Consider the following 21084-nt stretch of genomic DNA (forward strand, 5'->3'; position numbering starts at 1 on the left):
ACGGGGAAGTAGGAAAAACACGGTCAGCTATAAAAGCAATCATTGCACAATGTTTTTGGTGGTGTGTGGGTGGGCTGGGAGCTGGTTCCGGATCCAGTGGTCCACGTCAGTGGTGGGTTTGCTGCTGTGGGAGCCCTGGAAGCAGCTCGGTGTTGGAAGGTTCTCCCGTCCCCAAATCCTGCTGCAGCTCATGGGCAGTCATAGGAGGAGATGGTGCTTGGCCCATGGCCACCACTGACAGCTCTTGGGGAGCCTGGGAACAGCACTGGTCTGGCCGGATCCTTCCTGCTCCGTGGCTGGACCTTGTTTACTCCAGCTTCCTGCCACACTCCTGCCACAGCCCCTTCAGCTGCTGTCAGAAAGCCAGAGGAATCTGCCGTCCCAGAAGGTCCAGCTGCTGTGCTGAAGGGCCACTGTCTCTCCCACTCCTCCAGCTGGCCTGCAAGCCCCCGGCCCTCTCTGAGCACTGGGCAGAGGCTGTAGGGGGCAGGTCCCCTGGCTGAGCACCGCGGGCGCTCCAAGGCAACACGGCTGGCTACTTTCTGATAACTCCTCGGACATTTGAGTTTGCTGTGTGGTGCCTTATGCTGGTACATGTGGGAGGATGGATTGTAGGAGAATAGAGATAGTGCTGAAGGCAATCTCACCCCTGAGGAGTTGTAACTGTACTAATTACCAAAGAGTAGGAACAGCCCTGCCCTTAATAGGGCTATGTCCAGTAAGGATGGGTGTTATAACAGAGTGGGTTAGCTGGGTGAGAGCTGGAGTTTGTTGGCTGTGCTGAGGAGGAAGGGTCAGGTGGTCGAGCAGAAGAAGTGCAGGGCAGCAGGGGCAGGACACCATGCAGGGGGAACCACAGTATTGCATGGCAAGGGATCCTTGCTGGCAATCAGAAAGAGGAGAGTGATCAACGCCTGATTTGGGAAGGTGAAGTTCACCCCACCCCTTTACCAGCTAACAAAGGGCTGGGTGATGGTTCGTGCCAGGGGTTGGGTTCAAGACCCATCAAACCCATCCTGTGTCATGGTCCCCAAAACGTTGTCATTGGGGGTTGCAGATGCTCCTTGCTGAGCCGAACCTCTGGCCTGAAGGTGAGAAATTGTCATTTTGGCACGAGAGCATTGTGAGGAGCAGCTCTCCGTTGTGCAGTCTTGTGAGGGGTCTGGAGCTTGTGTCTGTGCTGTGATGTCTGGAGGCAGTGCTGGTGCTGGGGTCAGTGCTTGAGCTGCAGCAGTGGTCGGGTCTGTGTGTGCCTCACCAGCCCCTGGAGCTGCCTCACCTCGGCGAGTGCTGGCTGCAGCAGGCAGGGCTGCACGCCCTCCCCGACCTGAGCACAGGGTGAGCATCCACCACTCTGTGGAGCCCCGGAGCATGGGCCTCGGCCGGAGCACAGCTGTGCTGCAGTGGTGCAGGAGCCCTTCTCGGGAGCGATGAAATCAGCGGGTGTGGCCAGGATTCCTCAGCTCCCGCCGGAGCTGTCTGGCAGCTGATTTATGGTGGTGTTATTGCCAGGATCATGGCGTTGTCCCAGCAACCGCAACGCAGCCCCCCGTCCCTCGCCTGGGTGGGATGGGGCTGCCTGGGTCTCCCCCACTCGGTTGTCAGCCCCAGACCGGGAGGCAGAGGCCAGGAACAGCTCCCCACTCGCCTCTGGCTTTGGAGACAGGCTCCCCCTTGCCGGCGGCCCGGCGGAAGGGCCGGTTGTTTACTAGGGCAGAGGGTGTGGGAAGGGGTGAGCACCCGAAGCGCATTCGCAGATGGGGAGCAAGCAGGCGGCCAAGTTGGCTGGAGGCTGCGATGCTCCGCCGTGTGCACCCCTTAGCTTGGCCACTCAGCTTCCTCCCGTGACTCACCAGCCAGCCACAAGTGGGGATGAGGCCGTGCAAGGGGGTGCCATGGCTCTGCCATGCTTCATCCCAGCGTGGCTGATACCGCATGGCATGGCCTGCCAGTCCGTGCTCCTTCATGAGCGAGGCTGAATGCCCCTGCCCGTGTCCTGGCACACAGAGCAGCTCTGGGGTGTGCTGGTACCTGACGTGGGGTGAGTCAGGACGCGCTGTGCCCAGTTTGGGTCTGGGTGGGCAACAGCAGGTCAGACAGGAGTGGACCCCCAGAGCCCCCCTGCCCAGTGGGCTTGGGCCAGGCAGATTGCAGCCTGTGGGCAGTGGGATGCAGGGATTGCACCCCAGGGCAGCATGTTTGTGTGGAGCCAGCTCTGCATCCGTGAGGCTGGGCGTCCTCCCAGGTGAGGCTTTTGGCCGTGCCAGGTGAAGAAAGGGGCTTTTGTCTTCCAGGAGGCCGGGGCTGAGTAGGCAGTCCTGCGTGGGGTGCTCGAGGACCGTGGGCTGTTCGGTGGTAACCGAGCCCGACCCCTTGGCATTTGCTGCCTCCACCGCTTCCCACGGCGGGAACAAGCGGCGCGTTCTGCAGGCGGCGGCGGGAGAAGAAAGGCCGCCTTGTCCGGCCGAGCGGTGGGGCGCCGGCTGGGGCGGCCGCGCTCCCGCCCCGCATTCCTGCAGCAGAGCCGGCTGGAGAGGGGCTGCATCCCCGGCAGGACGGGCTGGGCTGGCGCAGGCGTTCCCTGCGTGCTGCCGGCACAGGTGAGGGGCTCTCTCGGAGGGCAGTGTTGCGGGACTGGGGGCGTTGGGAAGCGATGGGATGCCAGGGTCACCCTCCAGCTCATGGGCAGGCGGGGCTGCTTGTGGAGTGGGGGTGTTGGTGGAGAGTTTGGGCAGCAGGCAGCAGAATCGGAGACGATCCCCCAGGTGGACGGGATGGGGGTCCTCCATGGTTCTCACCAGTACAACCATGCTGGGAAGGAGTTAACACCAGCACAAGATCCCACCCTGGCCCCGCTCCCTTCCTCTGCAGCAGCCTGGCCCCTCCTGGCTTTTCCTCCTTCCTGAGCATTGTGACGGGACGTAGGTGTAAGCGAGGGCAGGGGCTCGGCCGGGGTCTCCAGATGCTGGGCAGTGCGGCACCGCAGTGCCCGGGGAACATGGGCACCCTGCCGCGGAGGGCCCCGCTCGGCACCCGGACCAGGTGGCAGGTAAGGAGGGAGAGCAGGGATCCTGCTCGGCAGCCGGCGGGCACCCCGAACTGCTCTCGGGGTACCTCATCTCTAGGCCCCCCTTGCCCCAGCTGAGCTGTCCCTCCCCGCGTGGTGTGGCTGTGGTCCCCACGCAGCCCTTGCTGTGGGGCGGCCAGTCCCGCTGCTGCAGGAGACGCCCGGGTTTCATCCAGGTCCTGGATCCCACGCCTGGTGTTTTCCAGCGTTTCATTTTTTCCAGAGTGTGTAATAGCCGCTCGCTCGCCCCCGCAGCTGAGCCCAGAGCGGGACGGGCGGGGGGGTCCCTCCAGGGGCTGGCTGGACAGCCGGCGATGCTGCGAGAGCCGAGCCCGGGGCTCCTCCTGGCGGCCCCGGGACCGGAGCCTCCGAACGGGGACGGAGCACTTCCTATGCGCTCTGCCCGGGAAGGGTTAAGCCACAGTCGGCTCGTCCAAGGCGGAAGGGAGGGACGTGGGGAGCAGCAGACGGTAAATTTAGATCCTTGGAGCATCCCGACATGGCGTGAGTGCCGGGTGACGGAAATTGTTCCTCCTCGAGTTGCCTCCCACTCACGCAGAGAATGTGAGGCAGCATGGCCGTTCCATGGGTGGTGGCCCTGCCTGCCGGCCTCGGGCTGAGGGCCACATGGGCTGGGGTATGAAACACTCAGCTATGTGCACGATGAGCTGCTGCTGGACTCTGTGGGAGCAGAGACTGGCTGGACTCTGTGGGATAGAGCTGGGCACTGGCGGCATGGACAGGGGTGCCCAGGCGTTGCTGGGGACAGCCAGACCCTGTGTTTGTATCTGCTTTTCTAGTGAAAGCCATGGGGGTCTGGCTGCTCACAGCTCTTGGTGTTTAAAGCATGTATTTCCAACACCATGCCCCCAGAACTGAGTGCATGTGCAGTTTTCCTTCCCGGACTGTCTTCTCCTGATGGCTGGCACATGCATGGGTCTCCCCAGGTGGATGGGGATGTGTGCCTGGGTAGGATGCATGCCTTGGCAGGCAGGGATGCTCACTGGCTTCAGGCAGCTGCTGACATGATGAAAACAGGGGCTCAGGATGGTAATCCTCTTGGTGGCAAATGCTGGTTTGGAATGGGGAGGGTTTGTGCTCGGGCTGCTGCCCGGGATGTGCAGGAAAGATCCATCAAGGCCATGGCCAGCGTGGTCACTCGTGGTCATTCTGTTTCTCCGGCAGCCCGTGTCCGGTACCATCCGCCGTCTCCAAGCAGGCACCATGGAGGCACCTGGCAGGACCCCCACCAGCCCAACCCACAGAGTCCAGACTGTCATCCAGGTGAGCACACAGGACCTGTGCTCTGTGGGAACAGGGGGATGTGGCTGGAGTCCACCTCTGCAGCCAGCCCTGCCTCCGGCCTCAGCCGATCCTCTTACGGGATCCCAGCAAAGCCCATTCCGCTAAGCGGCTGCAGCTGGGATCCTCTTAGATGCAGCCCAAGCCCCATGGATCTCCAGCTCCCATGGCAGCTCGCCTCAGCTTCCCAGGATAGGCAGCACAGGCAGGAGAGCCCTCCCCTCCTGTGTCTTGCTGCTGGGCAGTCCTGCTGCCATGTGGCTGTGCCTGGGCATTGATCCTGGCTGCTTTGGAGCAGCTCAGCCAGGGGGGCAGTGCAGGGGACTGGGCTGCAGCTGCAGGAGCTGCGAGCATCCCTCCCTCTCCTCCTACAGAACAGCCCCCTGGACCTGATCGACACGGGCAAGGGGCTGAAAGTGCAGACGGAGAAGCCACATTTGGTGAGCCTGGGCAGCGGGCGGCTCAGCACTGCCATCACACTCCTGCCCCTGGAGGAAGGTGAGTGCCGGGGGTCTCCACGGGCACCCTGGTGACGGAGACACTGAGACGCCCTCTCTGCTGGCAGGGAGGACCACCATTGGCACGGCTGCGACAGACATCGTCCTGCAAGGCCCCGGGCTGGCGCCCCAGCACTGCTACATCGAGAACGTGCGAGGGACACTCACCCTGCACCCCTGTGGCAACGCCTGTGCCATCGACGGCGTGCCGCTCCAGCGGCCCACGCACCTCAGCCAAGGTGGGAGCCGGCCGTGGGTCACCCGAACCTTTGCCCGTGGAGTTGTGCCGTTGAGTTTTGGGGTGTTGGAGGAGCCATCCAGTAACTGCATGTCCCAGCCAGCATACTCCCGGCCTCCATGCTGGGCGGTGGGAACTGCCAGGTCCTGGCACGGTTGGAGAGCTGGCTTTGCTGCGTGCATCGAGCGAGGTGGGAAGGGAGAGACCCGGGCGGGCTTTGAGGAACAGCGGAGATGCTGAGCCAGCTTTGGGAAGGGAAATGACAGAGGAGAACACCCCAGTGCCCTCCCGAGGGGTGTGTGCCGGGACACCGCCGCTCTGCCTGCGTGGCTCGGGGCTCGCACCCGGCCGGCCCCAGGGCCGCTCCCGGGAGCACGGACAAAGCCTCAGGCCCTTCCCCGCCCTCCACAGCTGCCGTCTCGCTTCCCGGGGAGGACCCTCGGGCGGGGCGGGCGAGGCCCGGCCCCCGTCCCTCCCCGGGGCGGGCGGCGCTGCCGGGCGGTGGCGGTGGCGGCGGCGGCGGCGGGGCGAGGTGAGTGCGGTGCCGCGGCCACGCGTGTCCGCGCCGGGCGGGGCTGGCTCCCGCTGCTCCGCGGGGCACGGAGCCGTCGTGCCCCCGCAGGCGCTGTCCCCGCGGTGCCCCCGCGCCTGGCCCCGTCGCTCTCGGGAAGGGGGGACCCACCCGCGTGGGCGCTGCCGCCGGCTCCCCCCGGGACAATGGGAGCCACGTGGCCGCCGGAGGAGGCTCCGGCCCGCGGGGCGCTGCCCGGGCTCGCCGGTGCCGCAGCGGGCGGTGAGCACGGCTGCGGGGTGCGGGCAGGGGTCAGCCGAGCCGCCCATCCTGCTGTGCCCCGGGCAGGCAGGGACATGGCGGACCAGGGACAGCATCCGTGCCGGGCCACGGCCGAGTGAGCTGCGGGGCTGTCAGGCCGGTGCTCGTGGTGCGGGTTGGTGGTTAGTCGCTTTGCCGGGGCGACCTGTGGCTCCGCTGGTGCCGGCACGCGGGGAAGGGAGGCACAGGGCAGTGATGCTGCTCTCCGGCCCGGCCCTGCCGGGCTGGGCGTCGGCACTGCTCGCTGGCAGGCAGGATGCCCTCGTTGAGCCGGGGTGAGCAGGACTCCGTCCCGCCCTGTTGCTTAGACAGGAGAAACAGGCCCCTGCGATAGCAGTTAGTCTGTAGTGCCTCTCGCTCTCCTTGCTGCGAGCTGGGCTGACGGGTGCTCCATAAAACGCGTCCCCTCCGGCGAGGGATTTTCAGCAGCGGCTGTTGGTATGGAGCAAGCCTCTCCCCAGCGCCCTGGCAGGCGCTTCAAAGTGGGGTGTGTCGGCAGCAAGCTGCCTTCCAGCCGCCTGATGCTCCCCGCTGCCAGCACATGCCTCCCCATGGCCACGGGCAGCAGGTGAGTGCCCGCGGCCGCGCTCCCCTTCCCTTCCTGAGGTGCCTTCCTCCTCGGGCTGCTCACAGCCTTGCCCCGAGAGGGCTGCTGCTTTGGGCCAAGAAGAGATGCTTTGCAAGCAGGGACAGGAGCTGTCTTGTCTGCAGCTGGCAGCCACGCAGGCCCTGGAGTGCTGCCAGCTCCCCGCGCCCCCGGCGGGGACCCCAGCTGTGCCTGCGCCGGGGATGCGCTGCCGGCAGCTGCTGCACAGTGACCTGGATTCCAGCCTCCCCCTAAGCCTCTGCTGACAGCAGGAGCCCGCTCCCTTCCTGAGGGTGCATCTTAGGGCCAGCAGTGCCCGACTGCCTCCCTGTATCTCCGGAGCTGCTCTGATACTGTTGGCTGGCATCTGAGCCCTCTGTCCTCTCTCCCAAGGGTGCACCATCTGCCTGGGCCAGGCCACCTTCCTCCGCTTCAACCACCCTGCTGAGGCCAAGAGGATTAAGAGCATGATCCCCGCGGGGGGCAGAAGCCCATCGGCTCTCTACGGGCTACCAGCAAGTAGGTGATCCCCCTTGTCCCAGGCAGGGCAGATGCTGAAGCGCTCCCTGGCCCATCAGCCCAGTGCTCTCCCAGCCCTGTCCTGTTGCACTCGGGCTCACACCCGGCTGTGGTGTGCCATCCGTCAGCTCAGCCTGCTACCAGTTGCACTGGTATTTGTTAATGATTAATATCACCCCAGAGAGGTTGACTGTGGGGGCACTGAGGCATGGCTTTCACTCCTGCCCGGCCTGGCCATGGCAGAGCCATCGCCCGTCGGAGCCCCCCTGCTGCTTGGAGGCAGTGTTTATGTGCTGGAGTGGCTGTGAAGGCCATTCTTCTGGCTGCTGCCCTTCATCTCATGAGCTTATCTTGCTGTGTCTGCCTGTCCGTGGGGCAGTGGGCCAGGTGCCAGTACCGTGTCTGGCTCCCGGGGATGTCCAAATCTCCAGCACTGATCCCTGGGCTGGTGGCCCTTATCCCTGCCCCAACCAGCACACCCTGGCACAGGGAGAGGAGCTTGGCTGCCTTCCCGTGCCACGTGTGTGTTGGGAAGGCAGCGTGCCTGCAGCTGGGGGGCGGGAGGAGGGACACGGGGAGGTGCTGTGGCCGAGGAGCATCATGCAGCCGTGCAGCATCCCGTGCGGGCCCTGCAGGCTCGCTCTGCCACGCGGGACTGGGTGGGATCTCACTGGCAGGGCTGTGGCACATCTTTCCAGGCCCCAAGGCAGTGCCAGCTGCCGCGGGGGAGCTGCTGGGTGCCAGGGGGTGACGCAGCCCGGGTGGCACGCTGTCCTGGCCGGGCTCCATGCCTGCTGCCATTCGCTGTCCCCTGAGTGACAGGCACATCGGGAGCACGGGGCAGCCCGGGCAGGGGCACCCTGGCTGGGGTGTGGAGAGGCTGAGGGCGGCGTGGTGGTGGGTCTGGACGTGCTGCAGGTCAGCAGCCTTTGGCTATTGCACCCTGACCCCTTGCTGGGAAGCCAGGGTGTGCAGGGTGGTGGGTGCCAGTGGGGGGTGAGGGCAGCTGCTCTCCAGAGCGGGGAGCAGGGAGCTGCGAGGCAGGGAGGGCGGCTGTGCTCTCAGGTTTCTGTCTCCTGGGTGATGGGGCTAGCGGGATTCCAGCCTGCTCCCTGCCCCACTCCCCAGCTGGAGTGGGAAGGGTGGCAGCGGGGTGCAGCAGAGAGGGGCTGTGACCCAGCTCTGACTCTGCAAGGCTGTGTGTAAGAACGATGCCAGGCTGCCCCGTAGGACCCAGCCCAGGCCGGGGCTGCGGTGGAGTCACACCACACTGATGCCTTCTTTGTTTCCCTGCAGAATCTGAGGCCCTGGTGAATGGGGGCCACCAGCTGTCAGAGCGTGGGTGTCACAGCCACAGCTCCCTTGTCAGCTCCATCGAGAAGGACCTGCAGGACATCATGGACTCACTGGTGCTGGAGGAGTCGGCAGCCCCCGGCGTCCAGAAGCCGCCTGCCTGCGGCCGATCCCCCCTGTCCCCCGTGGTGAACGGGGGTGGGCGCTGCCTCCTGTCCCCCCCACCCAGCCCTGGGGCTGCCTCGGGGGGCTCCAGCTACGAGAACTTCTCTCCCCTGTCCTCCCCAGCCAGCAGCAGTAGCTACACCAGCCCCTCACTCAGCAGCCAAGAGCAAGGCCCAGCCGTGCCGCCCCCTCTCCCGCTCCGCTCCTCCAGCTACAACCACACCGTCCAGCCACCCGCCCTGCCGGCTGGGCCTTCTAGTGAGCCGTGGCCAGCTGAGAGGCTTGGGGACCACCGGGTGGGCAGCCCCCGGCTGACGCCCAGGGCGGCGCCGCGGCCACGGGTGGCCCTGCAGGAGCGGCCCCCCAGCCCCTTCCGGGAGCCGCGGGACTCTCCGGCCCCCGGCCGGCAGCCCCCCGGCAGGGCGGTGCCCGAGCCCCGGCTGCAGCCCCCCGAGAGCCCACGGGTGGCCCGGAGGAACATGGAGAGCATGCGGGAGCTGCCTCCCCTGAGTCCCTCCTTGTCACGCCGGGCTGCCAGCCCCCGGCTGGCCCCTGACACCCCCTCCCCACAGCCCCGGCTGGGCAGGGAGGTGCCTGGCAGTCCCCGTGCCAGGCGCAAGGGCCTGGAGGAGTCGAAAGGTGCTGGGGGTCCTTCACCCCCGCTGCTGTCAGAGAACCCCACGCGCCGGCCCAGTTTCAGCACCTGCCTGAGCCCAGCGTACGGGCTGGGCTCCCCAGCTGTGCCCTCGCCCCGGCAGAGCCCCCGCGCCCCCAGGAAGCCTTTGGGGGACCCACGGCTGCCCGTGGGGTCACGGGAGCGCAAGAACAGCATCACTGAGATCAGTGACAACGAGGACGAGCTGCTGGAGTACCACCGGCGGCAGCGGCAGGAGCGGGTCCGAGAGCAGGAGATGGAGCGCCTGGTGAGCCTTGGGGCTGGGAGGGGACACGTTTGAGTGTGGGACACCCTCTTTGCAAATAGCTGTTGTTGTTTGCTGCTTTGAAACCTGGCCTTTGTCTCTTGGGGATTTGCCACAGCTGCCAGGCTGCCGGCTTATCCAGGGGGATTATGGCCAGGAGCAGCATCGGTGCTCAGCAGCTCTCTGGGAATACAAAGCCCCCAAGTTACAGCAGCCTGTGGAAGCTGGTGGGGCTGGCGTGGTCCCATGGCTACTGGCCAAAATGGTGGCACCCCTGCCTTTGCAAAATTCCCCACATCTTGTCCGCCAAGGGCCCATTTGCTGGTGGTGGTGCCGTGGCTCTGTGGACATTGCACCTATATTTAGGGCTGGTGGAGTTTTTATGGAAGTGGCATCTGCCTGGCTGAGGCTTGCCGAGTGTGTGCCAGTCCTGCAGGCCGGGCCGTGTTTGCTGGGGCCTGACTCACGCCTGGCGCCCTGAGTCACCGCCTGGAAATAGCGGCGGCACTCGCCTGCAGCCAGCCCTCTCCAGCTCCCAGCACATCGTGTGCCTGGCTGGGCTGCGGCGCCGAGCCGGCTGCCCTGTGCTTTGTAATGTTGCCTGCCCATCCCGGTGTGCAGGGTGGCCACCGTTGGCACAGGGTTCTGCGTGCTCCTGCCACAGCGCGTGCTGGATGGGGACTGCTCTTCCTTACAGGAGCGGCAGCGCCTGGAGACCATCCTGAACCTCTGTGCTGAGTACACCAAGACAGACGGCGCTGAGCCTGCTGACGTGCACAGGCTCCTGGCTGGTGACACAGATGCTGGCCACTGGGTGCCCAGGGGTGCCACGGCTCTGGGCCATGCTGCTGAAGAGCTGCAGCAGAGGGAGAGCGTGGAGAGGTCGGATGAGGAGAACCTGAAGGAGGAGTGCAGCAGCACTGAGAGTACCCACCACGAGGTAAGGGGACATCGCTGCCATTCTGTTACCGTGCCATGCTGCACCGTGCCGTGCCAATCAGCCCTTCCCACAGCACGAGAAGCTGACGGGCCCCCGGGCCAAGGAGGCACAGCGGCTGGAGGAGGAGCGTGCCGCTGTCCTGGGACGCCTGGACCAGCTGAAGGGTCGTGTCAAGGAGCTGGAGCAGCAGCTGCAGGAGACATCGCGAGAGGTGAGGGGTCAGGGGACACCGCTGGGTCCCCTGCTGCTTGCTGCCCTCACCAGTTAGCACTAAATGCTAAGGCCATGAGCTAGATGCAGCTGGAGCAGCAGTCCTGACAGGCTTTGGCTGTCCAGGCAGAGATGGAGCGGGCGCTGCTGCAGGGTGAGCGCGAGTCGGAGGTGCTGCGGCTGCGGCAGGAGCAGGAGGCAGCGCAGCAGCTGCAGGAGAAGCTCTCCAGCCTGGACGCCAGCATCCGCAAGGAGCGGGACAAGGTGAGCCCAGTCACAGGTTCCCATCGTCACCGGCTGTGCCATACCCTCCCTGGCACTCACAGCCAGTGCTGCAGTGCCTCATGCTGCAGCATTCCCCTGTGGACATGTTCTCCAGACCCTGGGCTCCCCAGAGGCTTTGGGGAGCAGCCCCTCTGGGGGGATCTGTCTGTCTGTCTGTCTGGGCTTGGTCAAACAGCCCTGCTGCAGGAGAGCACAGACAATGCTCAGGGAGCATTTCAGCTGCTGCCTGTTGCTCTGGCAGGGAGACTGAGGTGTGAGGCTTTCCTGATGGCTGCTGCCTGCGCGGGCAGTGCTGAAGCAGAGGTCTTGGCTCTCCCTGTTACCTGTCCTCGCTAGGGAACTGCGTCTTGCAGCAAGTCACCTCCTCTGCTGCACCTGTGTGTGTGATGGCAGCTGTTGCTGTGGTGTTCGGCTTGCTGGAGGTGCCTGGGAAACCACTGCAGGTGTTTGGCTTGGTGGCTTTGGGAGGGGTCCTGCCCCCCTTCCCCGATGTCACCTGTGGTGCAGTTACTGCCTGAAGGCACCCACGGGCTGCGTGTGTGGCACGTTTGTGCCAGCTGCTGGTTGCTGGCTGTCCCACAGCCTTGCAGGCAGTGTGGCATGGCCTCGTCGCTGGGAGAGCTGCTGGGATCTGGTTCCCTGCTGCCTGAGGCCATTGTCCCTGGGCAGCCTGTGCCAAGGTCCCACCTGCAGCTCTGTGCCACTGTCATGTGCCATCAGTGTCCCTTGGGGTCTGGCCAGCCCCAGGGCTGTTGGGGTGCCTGTGGCCTGGCAGAGTGGCCATTGGTGCCTCCCTGTGGTGCTCCTACAGCATTTGGGGGTTTTGTTCTGGTTTTGGTCTTCCAGCCCTTTGTAGGCATCTTCTATAGCCAGGGACAGCTTCATGCAGAGCCAGGAGAGGAGCGCAGGGAAAGCCCTCTCCCAGCCTCTCTGCTGACCTAACCACCCACTTTTCTAACCCATCTGCACCACTCACACTAACAGTGCCTGCTCTGAACTCTGCCGTCACTTCTGACATCTCTGCATGTCCAGGAGCCCCCAGGCAATCCACAGCTCCTCTCTTGGGGCATCTGCCTGTACCAGCCTTGCCTCCCTGGCAGCACGTCCCCTGATAGCCCTTTTCATGATGTCCCATCTCTGTGAGGAGCACGGGGCTCCTTGCAGCAAGCATTTCTCAATGCCAAGCCCCTGTACGGTACTGCCAGACCTGTGGGTGGTTCCCCTGTGCCAGTCCCATGTTCTTGGCCCCATTTTACTGCTCCTGTGGCCAGGCCCCTCATCCCAGGCCCAGGAGTCAGTGTCTGCTCTGCTGCTGACTCGTCCTAGCCTGAGCATCTCTTGCGGGACCACAGCCTCCTGTTTTCACTGCTGCCTGGTGCTGCCCTCTCCTTCTGATGGCTGAGGGTGGCCCATGGCCCCAGGCTGCATTCAGGACCTGCAGTTCCCAACTGGTAGCAGTTAACAAAGCTGGTTAGTGGTTATTGTAAGGCAGCCTGTGCAGGATTGGGATGACTTGAACCATACTATCAGCGTTGATCTTTTTGCTGCCTGCAAGTTTGTTCTTGGAAACACAAAGCTGAGGTCAAGGGCTGGCTGTAACTCCTCTAACACTGCTTGGCCAGCTCCCCTGTCTCTTGATCTCTCGATCCCCCAGTAGCTGCTATGATGCTCCTTCTCCTGAGCCCCCTCTGTCTCCAGCTGAGCCCCTCTCTAACTCACAGCTTCTGCATGGCGCCCATTTGAGAAGTGTGTCTTCTTTTTTTTTTCCCCCGTTTTCTTTTCTTTTTGTTTTGTCTTGTTCTCCCCTGATTCAGGAAAGGGCAAAGGTTGATGCTGAAAGGAAGGAGCTAGAGCACCTCCAGGCGCTTTACCATGAGTCGAAGAGCCACCTTGATAAGTGCCCCGAGTCAATGCGGGAGCAATTGCAGGAGCAGATGCGAAGGGTCAGTGTCTCCCCCCACCCCTCCCGGACCATGGCCCACCTCCCTCCGCTCCAGCTTAGGCCAGCTCTTCCCTGCCAGCCGGGGCTGCACCGGGAGCGTCGCACCCGGGCTGGAGGCGGCTGGCACCGGGCACCACCGTCCTGGTAAGCTTGCCGCTCGCCCGGGCCCGGCTGGGCAGAGCTCCTCGGGACCCGCACGGCTCCTCGGCACCGGGCAGGGCGCCAGCATGGACCCTGCCCAGGAGGGCAGGCTGGGGCGTCTTGGGGGCTGCTGCATCCTCATCTGGCTGCCTCCAGCTGTTTCCTGAGAATGTTTGTTCACACAGTGACGTTGGTCCATGTTACTGCTAGTCCTCAGCATTTTTTTCCTGTTACCTGGTATTTTCTGGAAGTGGTTGACTTTTCCCCAGCCCATGGCTAGTGCCTGCTCAGATAAACCCACATTGCCACAGCCTGCTCCAGCCAGGCACTCGCATTCTGGATGAGGGTCTGGTGTAGAGTGGGCAGGGGGGTGATGGAGCAGTGTCTGCGTGTGGGAACCCTCAGAGGCACCACATCAGTGCTGTGTCACTGGCTGCCCGTCTCATGGAGCAGGGTGAAGCACATCCCCGAGGGCTGCATGGCACAGTGGCTGCCAGGGTGGCACTGGCAGGCCCAGAGCTGAGTGCTGCCACGTGCTGTTGGTGCATGAAGGCTGGAATGACACACAGGAGTTTGTCCAGCATGGTGCTTGTCTGCTGGGGCTTTGCCACCTGCAGGCTTGGTGACACAGCGTGGCTGTTGGTGGTTTCGCTGGCACATGGTGTTTTGTGACCTGTCAGGGCACGGCTTTAGCCCATATGTGGTTCAGCAGGGGCAGCTGGTCTCTAAGGGCTGGCGAAGCCCCTGGCTGTGGCAAGCTCATCTCATGGGGTGACTGCTCTGTCCTGGCCAGTTCTGGGTGCCTCCATTGCCTTCTTCTGACAGCAGACACTCCTGTCAGTATCTCTCGTGTTTCTGATGCCCAGCAGAAGGCAAAACTGCCTGACTGCCCACACCGGGCACAGAGGACAGGCTTGGCCACCAGCTCTTCCTCCTGGCCAGCACCAGGAGGATGTGGAGGCATGGCAGGAGGTTTTGCTGTGGGAGCCCTGCCTGCAGGACGCGGAGGTGCCCATCCAGCGGGTCAGACCCACTCACAGTGCTCTTGTGCGTTCAAAGGAGGCAGAGGCCCTGGAGACGGAGGCCAAGCTGTTTGAGGACCTGGAGTTCCAGCAGCTGGAGCGAGAGAGCCACCTGGAAGAGGAGCGTGAGGCGCGAGGCCAGCAGCTGCTGCAGAGCCGGGCCGAGTGCCACCGCAGCATCGCCCGCAGGAAGGTGGGGGTGGCCAGCAGGAGTCCCTGTGCTGGGCTGTGCCGGGGGTCGGGCACGGCCAGGCTGCGTGCCGTGCCTCACCAGCAGCCCAGCTCATGTCTGCTGCCTGCTCCCCAGGAGCGCGTGGCTGCCCTGGACGCCCAGGCTGCCCAGATCCGGCTGCAGAGCGCGCAGGAGGCCGAGCGCCTGGCCAGGGAGCGCGGCAGCGTCCTGCAGCTCCTGCAGAAGGTAATGCCCCTTCTGAGGCAGGGCACAAGGGCTGGCAGGGAGAGCTTGGGGGGTGACTGGCCATGGGGTGGCAGGAGCCATTAGCTGCCTCTGACCTGCCACCCCTTGCGCAGGAGAAGGAGAAGCTCGTGTCTCTGGAGAGGCGATACCAGCTTGTCACAGGTGGCAGGAGCTTCCCAAAAATGTCCTCGGCTCTCCGAGAGGTAAGTGGGTAGGGGAGGCTGCGGTGCTTAGAGCTGCTCTCCTAAGCTGCAGCCATCAGTGAGGATGAGCCCTGTGCACCAGCAGCTTTGCTCTGCAGCAGTTCCTGTGTTCCCAAGTACCTTCTACCAGAGCCAGGTGCTTCCAGCTGCTCAAAGTCTCTCCATGGGCTGCAGAGGTTGGGAGGGAGGAAGGGGAAATGCAACAGAGCAGCACATGGGACAGGATTGCCTAGGTTCCCATTGTTGCTGGAGAGCAAGCATGGGGATGTCTTGGTGCTGCTCCAGGGACTTTTAGGTGGAAGTGAGTTGTCTCATTACCTTGCTTGTGGCTCTGAATGGGGAGCCAGAACCACGATGCCCTCAGGGGCTGTGGTACTGCCTGACCTGCTGCTGGTAGAGGCACAAGATGGCAGAGTCCCCTCGTGTCTGCCTGCAGTGGGACTCCTGCTGCTGCCACCTTGCTCTCTGTGCCCACCTTGCCTACGTGACTTTACCCTTCAACAGGAGACCCTCCACATCTCTGAACCTTATGAGCTGTTGGAGGGAACTAAGCCCCTGAGCCCCCTGCCAGCAGCAGCTGCCTCCTTAGCTTCTCCTGCCACCTACTCCTACCCCAAGGCACAAGAGGTAACTAACTAGAGGGACTAGCTGCATGTGCTTGCTCACTTACCCCTCCTTGGCAGAGACCCCTTTTGTGGACTGATGTCCCCCCCAGGCAGCAGGGCAGCCCCACAGCAGCATGGCTGGAGCATTTACCATACAGATCTCTGGCAGCTGTGCTCATTAACACTCAGTCCCTGACTCCAGGCGCTCTCCTGAGCCCGCTGGGCAGCCCAGTTCCTGCTGCTGCCCTGTTTTAACCCTGGTGCAGTGGTTTCCCCCTTGCTCACTGCTTGCCATCTGGCTGGGCACCTCCTGACAGCACCCTGTAGGGTCCTGCTAGCATGGCTTTCCCAAAATAAGAGCAAGTCCCCACCTTTGGCACGTTTGGTTCAGAAAGGATGAGGAAGGGGATTTTAAGTTGGGTCAGCAAGCTCGAGGTGCCTCATCCAGTGCTGCTGCACTAGGGAGGATTTGTAGCCAGTGGCTGTGGAAGACCCTGAGGCATCCCTGCCCCTCGCAGGCACTCAGCAAAGCCGCTCTGAAGGCTGAGCAAGATGGGTGCCAGCACACCCAGCCCAGCTTGAGCACCCCAGGGTGCATGGGGACACCAGGGGCAGCAGGGCAGGGCTGGGGAGGCAGTGTTGGGGCAGGAATGCACAGGGAGCTTTGCTCCCGCTGTACAGTCAGCGCCACGATGCCAGCACACGGGTCTAACTCTTCTCCTTCTCCCTTGCCGTGGATTTCTAGGAGTACATGAGGCTGTCTGACGTTTTCAGGTTCTGCAGTAATGCACATGGCCCCAGCCTGGACACTAAAGCTTCTGCTGCTGCCCCTGCTGCCGCTCAGCGCTCTTTCTTGCTTGCTGTAGCTCCCACAGCCAACGAGGTACCTGCCCAGAGCATGCTCGGGTCTGCTCCTCGGGTCACCACTGCATCCCAGGCAGGGAGGCAGCTGCCCCTGCGTGCCCTCGGAGCCCACCTCTCTGGGGGCAGGACACTTTGGCTGCAGCTGAGTGGGGAGCAGAGGCTCCAGCTGCCCAGTCTCCTTGCTGGGGTGCACGTCTTGCCTGCTCTGGGTGCAGTGGCAGGGCGGGAGCAGAGTGGGTGCCCAGCAGCGGGAGGGGCAGCCCTTTGTTTGTTGGATCCTGTCCTCAAGAGGAGGATCAGAGCAGGCCTGACCCAGTGCCCAGCACCAACTGCTCTTCCTCCCAGGACAGTGAACCTTCCTGTGGGGGTTGGAGCTGCTCGTTCCTCCGTGCCTGCTTGCCCTCGCTCTTACCCTGGTTCAATCTGCTTCTCTCTGCCCAGTATGTGACCGTGGAGCAGCTCTCGGGTATCCTGGGCAGCCTCCACACCCCTGCTGCTTCCCTGCTGGGCTGTACCCCTCCGGCTCCTTCATCCTCAGGCTGTGCTCCTCCTCTTGCTCCTCTTCCATCTCTCCCTTCTCCCTTCGTCTCTGCAGAGGTTGGTGCCCTGTTTCCCTCCCTTTGGCCCCTTGTACTCTCCCTGGGAGGTGATGGAGATGCACGGGAAGGGGTGAGCTGCAGATGGAGCTGAGCAGCAGCTCGGGCCCTTGACGCCCTGCACACCCTTGGCTGTCCTGCCTGCTGCTCCACTGCCCCCAGGGCAGGGGGTCTTTGTGCTTGATCGGTTTCACATTCTCTTGAGCAGCAAATGGCTCCTACAGCTGCTGGGACTTAGCTGCTGGGAGTGCACAGGATCCCCAGGGGTCTGCATGTTAAGCTCTGGGGGAGTGGTGCAGGCATAGGCAGGAATGCTTCGACCTCTTCTCTGTGCATCTGTCCCCCCTGCTGCATTTGTCCTTCATCCTTTCTCACGCAGCCTCTCTCTCCAGATGGAGCAGCAGCTGTTGGGAGGACCTGTGTGTCCCCCGGCTCTTGATTTAGAGAAGTGGTACCAGGAGGTTATGGCTGGCTTTGAGACCTCCTCTTCCTCCGTCTCTCCTCCTTCTTCCCCTCCTCCACTTCCAGCTAAAGCTCACTCCTCTCACAAGGCTCTGCAGGTAATCCTGGCTCTCTGCTGCCCAGGCTCAGGCTTTGGGGCCGCTGGTTGTGGCAAAAGTGGGGCAGTGTGGGGATGTTCCTGTGGACCCTGTACCCTGAGTGCTGCTGGGGCTCTGGCTGCTGCAGCAGGCAAAGGCAGAGCAGACCTGTGGCCTGGGGTGGGCAGTCTCTGCCTCCTTGGGCTGCATCCCTTTGCCCCGATGGCACCAACACAGAGCAGGGTCTGGGGAGCCATCTGTCCAGGGGGACTTCTGCAGTTCCCCCATGTCTCTCTCGTGTCTGTCTCTGTGCTCAGGTCTATCGTGCAAAAGCAGAGGGTGGTGCTGGTGCCCTCACCCCTCGGATGAAGAGTGGGACCCCCTCGTCCTCGCAGCTCAACCTCTCCATGCTGGAGCGCAGTCCCTCCCCCAAGGTATGGCTGCCAGGGGCACCCAGGCTCCCTGGCCGTGGCTCTCACCTGCCTGGTGCCATCCCCATCCCCATCCTCGCAGCTGACCACCTGCTGTCCTGCCCAGGGCCCCCCAAGCCCGGCGGGCAGCCTGTCCCGCAACCTGGTGGCCACGCTGCAGGACATCGAGACCAAGCGCCAGCTGGCCCTGCAGCAGAAGGGTGAGCTCTGGCTCTTGTCCTGGCTCTGTGGGGTGGTGGGACTCTGGGAGACGCTATCCCCGCTGCCACTCGGGCAATGGAGAAGGGAGCCTGGCCGAGGGTGGTGACAGCAGCAGTGCTCCGGCAGGATGCAGTGCCTCTCTCACAGTCTCTTGCTTTTCCCCCCTCTCTTTCCTCCTGACCCCTCCACCTGATGGCCCATCTGCAGCCAAGCTGCTCCCAGCAGAGCCCTTGCAGCCAGGCAATCTACCAGGTAGAGACGTGGGTTGACTTGGACTGCCTAGAGCAGCCCAGAGGCAGCAGCATGGCTGTTGGCTGGCACCTTCTGCCATACATAAGAGGGGCATGACCAGTCCAGGACCCCAGGTGCATCTCAGCATCTGCTTAGAGACAACCCTGTGCATCCCCAGCCTGCTAATGCTTTGCCCTGCTCGTTGCTTACCAGCCTGGCTCATGTGCCCCCTGCTCCTGCCCAGACAGGTTGCAGTGCTTGCCAGAGAGCTGACAGCAGCTCCCACCTCTGCCCCTACCATGCCTTGGTGGTTCCAGCAGTGCCTGTAGTGCCTTCTGCCTGTGCCACCACGATGTGGCTCTGAACGTGGCACATTTAATGTGACGCTGCCGTCTTGCCGCGCCCAGGTCGGCAGGTGATTGAGGAGCAGAAGCGGCGGCTGGCAGAGCTGAAGCAGAAAGCAGCTGCCGAGGCGCAGTCCCAGTGGGAAGCCCTGCACGGGCAGCCCCCCTTCCCCGCGGCCTTCCCCCGGCTCGTGCACCACTCCATCCTCCACCACAGCCGTCCCCATGGCGCTGGGCCCCGCGCCGAGGAGCTGGACCATGCGTACGACACGCTGAGCTTGGAGAGCTCAGACAGCATGGACACCAGCATCTCCATCGGCAACAACTCCGCCTGCTCACCTGACAACATCTCCAGGTAATCCTGGGGCCGGCTCTGTGGCCGGGGGACAGCCTGCTCTGCTGGGATGCTGCCGGCTCAGGGTGCTTCCTGCTGGGGCAGCAGCTGTGGCTGTTCTGCAGTGCCAGCGGGATGGACGCAGGGAAGATCGAGGAGATGGAGAAGATGCTGAAGGAGGCGCACGAGGAGAAGTCGCGGCTGATGGAGTCCCGGGTGAGTGGGGCGCCGTGGCTGGGCGGCGGGCAGGGCTGCGGTGCCGGGGGCTGAGCGCCGTGCCGCCGGCAGGAGCGGGAGATGGAGCTGCGGCAGCAGGCGCTGGAGGACGAGCGCTGGCGGCGGGAGCAGCTGGAACGCCGGCTGCAGGACGAGACCGCGCGGCGGCAGAAGCTGGTGGAGAAGGAGGTCAAGCTGCGGGAGAAGCACTTCTCACAGGTGCGCTGCCGTCCTCTGGACTGCGAGGCACGCCCAGCGGGCAGCGGAGGGACGCGGCTCCTGTCGCCACGGGCGGCCTTTGCAGGGCTGTGCTGCTTTTGCAGGCGCGTCCCCTGACACGGTACCTCCCCATCCGCAAGGAGGATTTCAACCTGCGGCTGCACATCGAGTCCTCGGGCCACAGCGTCGACACCTGCTACCACATCATCCTGACGGAGAAGATGTGCAAGGGCTACCTGGTGAAGATGGGCGGGAAGATCAAGTCCTGGAAGAAGCGCTGGTTTGTCTTCGACCGCATGAAGCGCACCCTCTCCTACTTCGTGGGTGAGTCCCGATGCCACCCCCGTCCCCTCCCCGTGCCATCGCCCACGGCCAACAGCAGTTCCCTCTCTCGGGCAGATAAACACGAGACAAAGCTGAAGGGTGTTATCTACTTCCAAGCCATTGAAGAGGTTTACTATGACCACCTCCGCAGCGCTGCAAAGGTGAGAGCTGGGCCCTGCCGCTGCTGGGGTGTGCTGGCAGCCCTGTGGGTGTCCCGTGGGTGTCTGTGTGGGTGACAGCCCTGTGGGTGTCCCATGGGTGTCTGTGTGGCTGGCAGCCCTGTGGGTGTCCCGTTCTCTGTCCTGTGTCACGCTGTCTGAGGCAGCAGGGCAGCGCGTGCCAGGGATGCCCCTGGAGTGGTCTGTGGCCCCCGATGGTGCCAGCTTCAGGCCGCCAAGGGCAGGCCCCCAGTGCTGGGCTTTGCGGGGGACCAGGACGGGTTTGCTGCTGCTCAGAGGGGAGCAGAGTGCTGATTGCTGATTTCATCCTCCCCTGCAGAGCCCCAACCCTGCGCTCACTTTCTGTGTCAAGACCCACGACCGACTGTACTTCATGGTGGCCCCGTCAGCCGAGGCCATGCGCATCTGGATGGACGTCATTGTCACCGGGGCCGAGGGCTACACGCAGTTCATGAACTGAGGGCGGTGCTGTGCACCCCAGACCCACCAGCTGCACGGACTTCTGAGCATCCCAGCAGCCAGGGGCTCCCGAGGGGACCACGGTCCCTGCACTGCCTCATGCCAAGGGCCGTGCACGCCGAGCTCGTGCCCCTGCACTGGGCACAGCTGCGTGGCCCTGAGTGTTGCCTGCCCAGGCAAGGGAATAAGTTTTTTTTTTTTTATGTTGACTTTCTAGAAACAAACTTTATTGGAACAATATCAAAGTGCTGAAATGTAAACAGCTGCCAAAGAGCTGGTGGGGCCCGAGCCCTGTGCCTTGGGCGCTGCTGGCTGTGGGGCTGATGCTGGTGGTCGCTGCCATGGTGTTCCAGGGAAGGAGAGGCCAGGGGCTGCCAGCACGGCGCGCTGCGCTAGACCCAGACCCCTTTTGTAAAGCGTTTGTACTGTCGGAGCGCTGTCCCCCGCGCTGGGGGTCTGCCCGGTCATAAAGCATTTCATCAACCCGGCTGTCCCTGTGCGCTCCGAACCGGCAGCGCGGCACCGGCAGAGCCTGCCGGGGGGCGCTGGGCCCGGGGGGCGAGCTAAGGGCACGGCACCGAGCGAGGGCACCGCGGGCAGGGCCGGGGACAGGGCAGGGGACAGCCGGGGACAGCCACCGGGACACCGGCACCGGGACACCGGCACCGGGAGCGGCCATGGGCGGGGCGGAGCCCGGAAGAGGGCGGGGTCTGGGATGCACCGTGCCCAGCCCGGACCGTGCCCAGCCCGTGCCGAACCGGAGCCGTGCCCAGCCCGGACCGTGCCCGGCCCGAGCCGAACCGAGCGAGGGCGGGGCCGGGGCGGAGCGTGGGGGCGTGGTCTACACGGTGGGGGCGTGGTCTACACGATGGAGGCGTGGTCTACACGATGGGGGCGTGGTCTACACGATGGGGGCGTGGTTTGGCCGCGGTCCGGCCGCGAGGCGCGCCTCTCGGCCGCCA

General features: G+C 64.0%; 1 protein-coding gene across 17 annotated transcripts; it reads left to right on the forward strand.

Moving 5' to 3' along the window:
• The first annotated feature begins 2314 nt into the window (after positions 1-2314).
• Positions 2315-20959, forward strand: PHLDB1 (pleckstrin homology like domain family B member 1). 17 transcript variants are annotated; one of them, XM_064397809.1, is made up of 26 exons: positions 2315-2600; positions 4253-4351; positions 4744-4867; positions 4935-5105; positions 6916-7041; positions 8338-9422; positions 10117-10359; positions 10433-10570; positions 10696-10833; positions 12669-12797; positions 13997-14152; positions 14267-14377; positions 14491-14580; positions 15085-15207; positions 15931-16068; positions 16491-16646; positions 17038-17205; positions 17502-17618; positions 17698-17815; positions 18024-18068; positions 18455-18746; positions 18851-18941; positions 19014-19160; positions 19265-19484; positions 19560-19645; positions 19983-20958. In XM_064397809.1, the coding sequence occupies exons 2-26, from the start codon at positions 4292-4294 to the stop codon at positions 20121-20123; spliced, it is 4413 nt and encodes a 1470-aa protein (XP_064253879.1). In that variant the 5' UTR covers positions 2315-2600; positions 4253-4291; the 3' UTR covers positions 20124-20958. The 17 variants fall into 17 exon arrangements, 16 of the variants coding, with proteins under 16 accessions (XP_064253879.1, XP_064253882.1, XP_064253881.1 ...); XM_064397804.1 differs by lacking the exon at positions 2315-2600 and adding an exon at positions 2852-3049; XM_064397805.1 differs by lacking the exon at positions 2315-2600 and adding an exon at positions 2860-3049 and having other exon boundaries at positions 17722-17815; positions 19983-20957.
• The last annotated feature ends 125 nt before the right edge of the window (positions 20960-21084 follow it).

The sequence above is a fragment of the Passer domesticus genome, chromosome 23 (assembly GCF_036417665.1).
Source record: "Passer domesticus isolate bPasDom1 chromosome 23, bPasDom1.hap1, whole genome shotgun sequence".
Lineage (NCBI taxonomy): Eukaryota > Metazoa > Chordata > Aves > Passeriformes > Passeridae > Passer > Passer domesticus.

Coding starts and splice junctions, on each gene's coding strand:
- PHLDB1 (XM_064397804.1), top strand. CDS start 2,963: ATGCTGGGCAGTGCGGCACCGCAGTGCCCGGGGAACATGGGCACCCTG. Junction 4,352..4,743: donor GAGTCCAGACTGTCATCCAG/GTGAGCACACAG, acceptor CTCCTCCTACAG/AACAGCCCCCTGGACCTGAT. Junction 18,942..19,013: donor CGCGGCTGATGGAGTCCCGG/GTGAGTGGGGCG, acceptor TGCCGCCGGCAG/GAGCGGGAGATGGAGCTGCG.